Below are 10,836 nucleotides of genomic sequence, written 5' to 3' on the forward strand. Positions count from 1 at the left end.
TCGGTACGGACCCGGATCCTGGCCCGACAAAGCTACCTAGACCCCCGACACGTGTCTGACACGTGCAGGGCACGTGTCTGACACGAGTCAGACACGATTTTTTTTTTCACGGGTGTTACATCCTACCTCTCTTAAAAGAATTTCGTCCTCAAAATTTCATAGGAAGGTGATCTGCCTAGATTGCAGCCTAAGAAAACCAGGTATAGGTCAGAATGCACATGCGCACACAAACCCCCAAACACATAAGCTTTTGAAGGGATCAGGACAACACATAATGAATGTCAGAGAAAGGTTCGAAGCCAACAACTTGATCGAACAACTCGTATGTGTGAATTCATTATAAACTTGTCTTCGTAAGAGTTCACAAGAGTTCATAGGGAGCCATAAATAGAAGGGGAGTTTAGCAGAAGGCTATAAGAATGCTTATTCGCTATCTTCAAGAATGAAGAGACACAAGTCATCAAAGAAAAGGAGTCTAGTAGAAGACCAAGGATGAAGAGACAAAACGAGACATTGCTCTAGTTTACGTTCCTTGAACGAGGTCTCTAAATCATCATCAAGATGTCGTGTGGCACACTCGGAATTTCTAACAAACTCTGCGTCATGAATAAACACAATCTATTCTCTCTCAAGGCCTTATGCGGCCAACTGCCACCTATCATGACTCACTTAAGGCATCATACTTTCTCATAAAAGCCCACCCTTCCATAGAAGGTCCAAAACATGATCAAGATCTAAAACTCAATAAAGATTTGATTCATACATCTGAGTTGGGCATATAATTATGCTAAAACAAAAAGCCAAATCTATAGATTCACAACTGGCTATACTCGTTAATTAATATCAGAAGATCAATACTGCTCACCATAACTTTTCATGGAAATCAAAGTCCACAAGTTTCCCGCTGGATCTCCTGATCTGAGAAGCGTACGACCTCACAAAGAATCACCACCCTAGATGGTATACCTGGTCTTGGACAATACACTTCCTCACGGTTCACTGTCTCCGCGGCTATTCGATCTTGGACAGTGTATATCCTCACAAAGATTCTACCACTCTAGCCGATATACCAGATCTTGGTCATACGTACCCTCACAAAAAACCTTTGGGAATCCAATCCTCAACAAAGGTCATAATAAAAAGAAAATCACTGCAATACACGCATCAGCACAAATGACCGCTCACTGCGTCGATAGCCACTAATAATCAACAAGATCCACGCCGGATCACCTGGTCTGGGAAAATATACGCCCTCACAGGGAATTACCGCCCTAGATGGTATACTTGGTCTTGGACCATACACTTCCTTACAGTTCACCGTCCTTGCGGCTACCCGGTCTTGGACAGTGCACATCCTCACAGAAATCTACCACTCTAGTTGGGTCACCTGGTCTTGGTCATACACCCCCTCGCAAATAATCCATTGGAGATCAGATCCTCAACTGATACCATACACAGTGATACATGCATAAATACAATCGGCTGATCAAAACGATTGATCGCACTCGAAGTTAGCAACCACTAATATGGGCACAAGCCTACATGCCAGCAATATGCATCGTATCACCCCAGATGGCAAAATAAAACACAGAATCACACGTTCTTCCAACAAGGTTCCACGAACCATAATTATATATCGAATATAAACATTCATCGCATGCTCTCAATAATTCTTATCACGTGGCATATCAATCACATCATACTGAAGCTATCATTGGCACAAGGAACATTACAATCCTCAAATAGAACCTCAAAGCATGCGCAATCAAAGCATGATTTCTATACACAGAAACACACAAATAATATATTATGAATCAACTAAACTTTAACTTACGAAATTCATACATAATCCAATGAATTCATAGGATTTGGGTTATATGTGCAAATAAGACAATTCAAATCATTGCACCATCGTATGCATTTACAATTCTTACCTCAAAGCACATCGCATTCGACCACTTCAGCGTGAAACACGTGCACATATCTACAAGACAATTTTAGTCGAATATTCATGATATTCGTCAATCATGCTATACAAGGATGATATAATCACACAACCAATCATAATGTGAATCCCTCTGCAACACAGTTATGTAGGCGTGATGTATCATAAAAAACTAATCGTTTGTAGTCGTGAGGTGTCATATATCTAAATGATCTAAACAAATGATTTTGTAGGCGTATAAGTCAACCACCTAAAAGTCAAAAAATGATCATTTGTAGGCGTAACAAGTCAACTACCCAAAAACTAATCAGTTGTAGGCATGACAAGTCATTCACCTAATAAGCATCATAATCATTAAGATCACAAAGACACCAAAGTCCTACGTAATTCCATCGATAAGCTTTGACTTGACAAAAAATACGTAACAAAACATATAAAAAGTCTTAAATTAAGACTATCAAAGGAATCTATTCAACGATTTCTATGTGTTCTGTCATAGTCGACATAGGTTACTGCTTGAGCAGTTCATGTTGCTATTGCTGAGGAGGTTGGGGCGTACTGCCCACTCGCTGGAGGTCATCGACCTTCTTTATGTGACAATCACGAATAAAGTGGCCCACTTTGCCACAATAAAAGCAGCCACCAGAGTCTTGGGGACATGCCTGTCCACGGTGAACACGATCGCATCTCACACATTTTGGGTTTAACGGTCGTTGAGGCTCATTTTCTTCACTTAGTTTCTGCCTTTTAGCAGCTCGATGCTTGTTATCAGCACTATCTTCGGCAAACTTTTTATCGCGACGTTGTTTAAAGTGGCATTCTTCAGCAGAATGGCCCAACTTTCCGCAAAAAAGACAATCAACGGGGTTCCAAAGGCACATAGGATCGGACAAAACATGAGGGCTGACACACCACCCTAGGTTGATGATCTCGCAACCCAACCTATCAACCTTATGATCCAATTCTGGAACATCGCTTGGAGTTGCTCAACTTTTCTGGTTAATGCGTCTATAGATTTGATCAGTTCATTGAACAACATCTAAGCAAAAATACATTCTTTAATTAAAATAAATGCACAATAATTTAAGAGAAATAGTACTCACAATGCAATGTAGATGGCGGATGATCAAGGATTACCACTTTCCCTGTTGCTCTGATACCAAAAGCTGCAACGCCCCAAAATCATGTTCTTGAAACCTTTTATGAACAAGGTTGAAAGCTTTGAAATCAATCATTTATCAGAGTTTAAAACAGAAGTTCAACGGAAGATCAGGTTCAAAACAGCAAGTCCCTAAACCTTGGGCACATTACAACATAAATGCAGACTTCCCCTTACAAACCGATTTGCAGTTCAAATATATGTTTTATTGAAATGAAATGAAGAACGATGTTTTGATAATACAGTTTTAGAAATCAAGAGTTCTAATCAGAAGAGATGCTTTCCAGTAACTTTATACCACATCTATCAAAAGTATCCCCAGGAACGCAACGTCAGGAAAGGGCCTTGCCTTGAACGCATCGCGTCATTGTGCCATCGCAAGCTGTATAACTTGTTCACTACCTGCCCATGAAATGGGTCAGTCCCACAACAGACTAGTAGGGTGTGATCATCGCAAAATTTTTCCTCTCTCGTGGTTTCTCTCTCTTCCTTCTCTTTCCCTTTTCGAGCCTCTATTTTCCTCCTTTTTGAAGGGAGAGAAATAAAAGACAGAAAAGAGAAAGAGAAGAGAAAAGAAAGAGAGAAGAGGAACTATTTTGCACGGTCTCACTTGATCTTAATTTGAAAACATTTAGAAATTTAACTCGCCTCCATTTTTTAAAATATTGCGGGAAAATGGAGAGACGGGATTCGCTCGTCGGTACGAGGTTCGACCGTTTCTGGCGCCTTTACCAGGGGTAATCGAACCAAGGATCGAATCTATGCCTTTTGCTTTGCCTAAATATAATCTAAGAATTTATCTTGAATCTAAAATGCACATAGAATCATGCTTGTGTAATGCAAGAATGTATGCTCCTTTTAAAAGATGTTTTGAAAATTTCCAAGTATTCTGAGATAAACTTGGTAAAGGAATGAAGAAATGATTGAATTTAACTTAGAGCTTGAGATAGATCAGAGAAGTTCTAAGTTTTTGAAGTAAATCAGGATTTGGAAGAATAAATGAGAAAGAATGACTTGAAGCTTTGAAATGAAAGGAAATGAAGTTTCAAAGTCAAAATCGACTTTGAAATTGGGATTTGAATTTAGAAAAGGAAATGAATACTTGAGATGGAATTGAATTTGGATTATAAGTTTGGAATGGATCTGAGATAATCAAATGGTATTTAAGAATAGAAATGGATTTAGGGAGTTCAGATGAGATCTGAAAATGGAATTGGATTTGAAATCTAGAATTGGGAATGGAGTTGGATCTTAAAGATGGATTTAAGATCTGAGATCTGAGATCCGAGATAAAAATTGGGTTCTGAATCCTAAGATGGATTTGGATCAGAAGTCTAAGATCCAACATGTGATTGAATTCTGGATCCTAAAATGGAACTGGATTTGAAGTCTAAGATCCAAAGTGAAATTGGAGTCTGGATCCTAAAATGGATTTGGATCTGAAGTCTGAGATCCAATATAGAATTGGGTTTTGGATCCTAAGAGGGATTTGGATCTTGAAGTCTGAGATCCAAATGTAGAATTGGGTTCTAGATTTGGATCTGAAGTCTGAGATCCAATGTAGAGTTTGACTCTGGATCCTAACATGGATTTGGATCTGCATTTTGAGATCCAAAAGTGGAATTGGACTCTGGATCCTAAAGAGGAATTGGATCTGAAGGCTAAGATCCAATATGAGTGTCGAATCATGGATCCTAAAAGTGGATTTGGAGTTAAATTCAGAAGATTAAATTGAACTTGAAATTTAGAATTTGAATATACAAACAAATTTCAAAGTCAAATTAGACCTTGAATTTTTTTGGAATTTGGAATTTAAAAGATGAATCAAGAGTCTCAAAATTGAAATTGAACTTTGATTTTGATTTAGAGTTTTGAATATAAAATGAATTTGGAATTTCAAAGTCAAATTGGACTTTAAAATTGAATTTTTGAATATTGAAATGAAATAGAATTGGATTTGAATAAGATTTGATCTGAGAAATGAAGAGGGAGAATCATTTGGAATTTTGAAGAGTAAATTTTAGAAATATGATGCAATTCTATCATATATGATGAATGAATTTAAAGAGTTTGAAATTGGAATTTGAAAAAAAGTTATTTCATTCTTTAAATGAATTAAAATAAGATTGAAGATGTAATACATCCTTGACTATGGTCATTGAACGTATTATATAATAATCTATATTTAAATTCAAGTGAAGAATGAAACACATTTGGTGCTTTTATAGAATTTAAAATGAAATTAACTCTCAATATACCTTGACTATGGCCATTGGTATATATTTTGAATTGATTTTAAGTTAAATTCAGATAAAAGGAGAAAATATTTAAGGAAATATGATGAATTTTAAAAATAGATCCAGTGTGGATCTGGTGTTATTTCGTAAAAGATAAAAATCCTAAGTTTTGTCCACACCCTGACTATGGCCATTGATGTGGATCATCCACTTAGGATTAATCTACCTCTTACGAAATGGTGCACGTGCCATTCGTGTTTCACCATTGTGAGATTTTGAGAAATGAAGGAAAAGTGCATGAAGAACAAGTAATTCATGATTTTTACAATGCTCATTCATTCTATCTAAAACAGGAAATGTAAATTCTTATTAAAATCTAACTATTACAACTCATAAAATCAAATTTACAACTTCAAATGATAACTTTTATCCACATATTTCCTGCAAAACAACCGGGTTAGTATAAAAATGGGAGAAAAGAAATCGGCATATACCATGTGGGTATCTTTACAAAGTGTTTATATGCCAAGATATGAAGGAAGATGGAAGATGACACATATATACTTATATGTATATATGCATATATGTATATGCGTATATATATGTATATAGGTGTTCATATATATATATATATACAAATTGTGAGATGGATGTAAGAATTGTAGTGAAAAGACTAAATGGTGGATGAGATAATGAAACATGTTATACAACAATGAATGGATATTGGTCTGCTAAGATAACAGGGAAAACGTGTGGCAGCAGTGATGTATTGCTGTGAAAGTCTGCAGTGAATGCAGTAAGTGTGGGCTAAGGATGAGCCATGGGTGAACAGTGATAGATAAATGGATAGGAAGTGATAAAACACCAAGGATAAGTGAAGAGCATATTATGAATGTAACAATGTGCAGATGCAGGGGCATCTGCTGGGAAAATATTAACAAGGATGCACTGTATTGGTGGACAGTAAATGTAGTGATAATGCATTTTTGGAAGGTGAAGGCTGTGTAGGGCAAGTGCAGGAATATAGCCACAGCTATACAGATAGCATAGCTATCAGAAGGTAAATATAGTTATATCCACATAGCAGGGTACGCAGGTGGACTGTGGTGTGGCTGGAAAGGAAATGCTTGTGAAGGGACAGGTTATATTCAGGCTACTATAAGCAGCCCTTTAGCAGTAAAAACATTTTATGACGGGTAAAGGTAAGGTGTAGTCGGTGAGGTTGAGCACAGTGCTAAGCACAGAGGGCAAATGTTGTGCTGGGCAGTTGTGCAGGAATGTATGGATGGAGTGAGTTATGTTGCAAGGCTGGCAACATACACATGTTGTGCTGTGTAAAGGGGGTAAAGGGGAAGTGTTTTGCAGGGGATGGTTGAAATAGTACTGCTGTAAGGGTGTTGTGGTGAGATAGCAGTGAAGGTTGTGCAGCTGTTGGAGTGTGATGGGTAACAATAAAGACTCAGTCGACTAGATGAATTCTCATAGTGGACCTAAGTAACTGTTTTGGTTGTGTCACATCAATAAGACCAATACAGAAAATTGCTGGAAGATACAAACCAGAGACAAGCGTATACTTCACAGAATTTCCAAACCTTAGGTTTTTCCCCAGGGCTACATCGCGCAGATGCTCCATGTTATCTCTCATTTCATATCCCTTTATACATTAGTCATGTTAGAAACTTGATAAAAGATAACTGCATCTCTGTATCTACATAACCTCAGGAAACATCCACATTACTTTGAGGTAAGAGAGATTTTCCCTTTCCCAGTTAAAAGATAAAAAAAAAGATCCCATGTTTTCATGGATGTCAAAAGCAAAAAGAACATAGCCAAAATTCCAAGTCAAACTTGTGATAGTCATCTGTTAGCATACATTCATAATTGACCTACAACTATTTTATTTTCCAGAACCAGGACCAAGATGGTCATCTAATCAATGCCACGTAGATATATAGACATGATATAAATATTCTTAAGAACCGTCCTATAGGAGCAATGTAACAAAATTTATAAAGATCATTTTCCTTCAACACAATATGCCAGCAGACGTCTAGCTTAGCCATGAGTATCTATTGTGTAAAGAAGATCCACGTTCCCAGCATATCCCTGTACAGCTATATAAATGAATCCCAAATGGATATCTGCAATTACATGTGTGCCAGCAGTGTTTCAAACTGTCTCAAAAACAAGTTCTACACTTCCTATTGCTGGAATTGGAAGTGGTAAAATTTTCCAATAGCTGTAGTACTACTCAAGTAAAAGTAAATAGATCCCTTTTTGTCAATTTTCAGAAAAATGAAACTAATAGAACAATACATATTTAATAAAACAAAAACACATTTTGTGAAAGGAAGAGGATATCAAAAAGGGGTTCTTATACCTGCAATCCTGGCTGGAGAAAAACCATCATGCAGTGCACGAACAGTGAAAGCATTTATCAGAACTCTCTTCCGTGACTGCATTGAACATAAAATTCAATCACCCAGTTGCACATCATATTAGGCTTCTTTAATAGCAAGTATTCAACAAGTTAACATACGCTAATACCCAAATACAGCATATTAGGCTTCTTTCTTTTATTTAAACATGTTTATCATGTGAAACATCATCAATCTGATTGCCATAATGCCCAAACTGTTGCTGCCAAAATGAAGAATTGCTAGCAAATCACAATTTTTATTTCATTTAAACCTGATTAACTTTTGAGATTACATGAATCCACTTTCAATAGCTAGAATCTGGTAGTCATAATCCTCTTTTTCCCAGTTAATATCATGGACAACCTTTTCTATACTTACAAAGAATAATCATCTTTCTGAAATAAATAATCAGTATGGAATATTAATGCATTGCACTCATGCTGAAAAAAAAATTTGATGGAGAAGTCAAAAAAATGTATGAAAGTGTGAAACAACCGGACAACAGTTTTGCAGATGAAAATTCTGAGAAAAGGGAATATGAATAAACACAATGGAAATAAAAAAAAATAATGGGACCTATAAACAAGATTTTTGTACCTAATGATGATATATTCAAGCAAAAGAGTCTCCATGGACTGGTCCGAAACATTCTAATAAGGAAAACAATATTTGCAAAAAGAAATATACAAGTTGCTACTTACAGAATATTTATTGAAGCCAATTTGCCTCTCAAAATACCTTGAAGTAATGGGGCAGATAAAGGGCAAACACCAATTCTGGAATAGATAAAAAAAAAATATCAAGTTCCCAAGATGAAATTTCCTGAAGACATCCTTAAGCCTTTGGCAGAATGTTCCCGTCTGGACTTTTCCCAGGGTAAAATTATTTGAGCAAACTGGATCGAACATGGTCGGATGCTCCTGTTATGAATCTGCCCTTGATACGGTAGACATGAAGCAACTTGCCCCAAATGCAATCATAACTTAATCAACATGGGGGGTCGTCTGGCTGAGATGAAGACAAAGATCCTTGAAGAAATTCTTCCACGCACTTCTGCTAGTAGCGGAAATTTGACAACCTCCAGCCAAATATTTTATAAATGTCAAAAACAAAACAAAACAGGGGATGATATAGTTATTGATCACGTTTCGATATCTAACAATTTGTTGTTCTTTATGGCGGCGACCAACCACTCCTTGGAAATCTGATGTAAGTAAAGTGTGCAACTGCACAATAACCTTTACAAGACCATTCATAGTGTTACAATTGCAGCATAATTTACATTGCTACCAGAAGTTAAGACTTCTCAAGTCAAAAAAAAAAACAAAAAAACAAAACAAAAAAAAGGAAAAGAAAAGCACAAACTGGGAATCGACAATCATTCAAGAAATCACAATAGCAATGAGAAATTGAGGTCAGACAGAAAATTGAAAAAATGAGAGAAAAAGAAAAGAAAAGGGGTAAACGAACTCAAACGCAAATCAGATCCCAAGTGGATCGGTGATGCCACTATGAGACATCACCGGTTGCCCACATGTAGGGTTATATCCTATAAAATGAAACGGAAGGTTAAATGCGAAAAGAAAATTGAGCTAAGCATAAGAAATCGAAATACAGGTAAGAAATGGATAAGGAAAACAAAACAAAAGGCCTACTGCAAGCAGACATCCAAAATATGCTAAAGAACAGTTCACAAAGAATGGTCGGAAGGATGAAGAAAGCGATATTGGAATATAGAAATTCCATTTGTTGTTGCAATGGGGCAGCCGATCCTGCCATATGCAGATCGACCTCACCCTTTTGCCTTGCAAAAGGAAATACGGAAGGATCGAAACTAAAAAAATGGAAGAAAATTCTACAGAGAATCAAAGAGGAGAGAAACGAGCCACTTACCTGTAGGGGAGGCACTTTTTGCAGAGAGACCCTTCTTTTGCTTTTGCAGGGGAAACCCAGGTTCTTGCAGAGATGCTGAAGAAGGAAGGAGGAAGGAGAGGGATTTTCACAAGAGGATTGGAGGAAAGCCTCCTTCGATAGCGCAGGGGAGAAGCAGATCGTGAGAAATGAAAAGGATGTAGGGGTGAAAGGCGGTCATGCATGAAGAAGAGGGTGCGGGGGTGAAGAAGCGGTGGGTTTTAGGGTTTTCTGCGTGGTTCTTTTATAGGGGAGAAGGAGGTTCGCGAAGGAGGAAAACGGTTGAAGATGAAGGGCTTAGGGAGAACCAGCCGATCAGAAGGCTGATGGAGTGCTGATGGATGAGAATGGAGGGGAAAGGCGCCATGAATCACCTGCGATAAGGAGAAGATCTTCCCATTCAACCCCTTGCGAAGGGCTTTTACCAGAACCCTAAAAAAAACGAGTTCAAAAGGGGGGGCCCTTTATTTTAAAGTTTTTGCAAAGAGGGGCTCCCTAACAAAACTTTTTTGCAAAAGAAGATTTTCTCAAAACCCGATTTTTCAAAAGAGTGTTTTTCAAAAGGTTTTTGCAAAAGAATGGTTTTTTTTTATTTTATTTTATTTTATTTTATTTTTTTTTGTTTTTTTCTGAGTATTTTGATTTTTTTGTATTTTTGGAATAAAAACCTGAGAAAATAAAGACTAAATCCTAATTTTTTTGTATTTTTCTAAAAAGACTATTTACAAAAGTATCTTCCTGAGAATTTCAGACCATTTCGGGAAAATTTCTTCAAAAAAGAGGGTTTGGACTCCGATTTTGAGATAATATTCAAGTTTTGACACTCGAATCGAGAAATATGATTTGATGGATCCAAACAGATGTCGGAAGGACTGTCCGAGCTATTTAAAAATTATTTTTGGTATTTTCTATAATTTTCTATTTATATAGCATTTTATTTTAGATTAGGTTGATTTTACCTCCATCAGAACCAAATCCTCATTACCGAACTCACCATGGTTCAAATCCAGAGGCTGTAAAAACCAAAAGTGTTCCATTTCGGGTCCTTTAGCAGTCTGAAAATATCAGAAGTTTTCATGGTGTAAATCTTGCATTATCATATTAAGCATTGCATTTGGTTCGGGTCCGTAGGCGAAATCCACCCTTTTTAGGACTTTCTTTAAA

At 37.0% G+C, this 10,836-nt stretch overlaps 1 protein-coding gene across 4 annotated transcripts in view; it reads right to left on the bottom strand.

Annotated features, from left to right (window-relative positions):
• LOC149816812 (uncharacterized) overlaps window positions 1-10,043 on the bottom strand; it is a 67,457-nt gene extending 57,414 nt beyond the window's left edge. For 3 of the 4 annotated variants that reach the window (XM_089987422.1, XM_089987423.1, XM_089987421.1), the window contains exons 1-2: window positions 8,463-10,043; window positions 7,722-7,797 (exon numbers count right to left, since the gene is read on the bottom strand). In XM_089987422.1, the coding sequence (XP_089843548.1) occupies window positions 7,722-7,797; window positions 8,463-8,669 (283 nt within the window). In that variant the 5' untranslated portion in view covers window positions 8,670-10,043. The remainder of the gene's footprint in view (window positions 1-7,721; window positions 7,798-8,462) is intronic. The other variant, XM_089987420.1, reaches the window with a different exon arrangement.
• Between the last annotated feature and the right edge of the window lie 793 nt (window positions 10,044-10,836).

This window comes from Nuphar pumila, chromosome 14 (assembly GCF_984573655.1).
Source record: "Nuphar pumila chromosome 14, dmNupPumi1.hap1.1, whole genome shotgun sequence".
NCBI classification, from domain to species: Eukaryota; Viridiplantae; Streptophyta; class Magnoliopsida; order Nymphaeales; family Nymphaeaceae; genus Nuphar; species Nuphar pumila.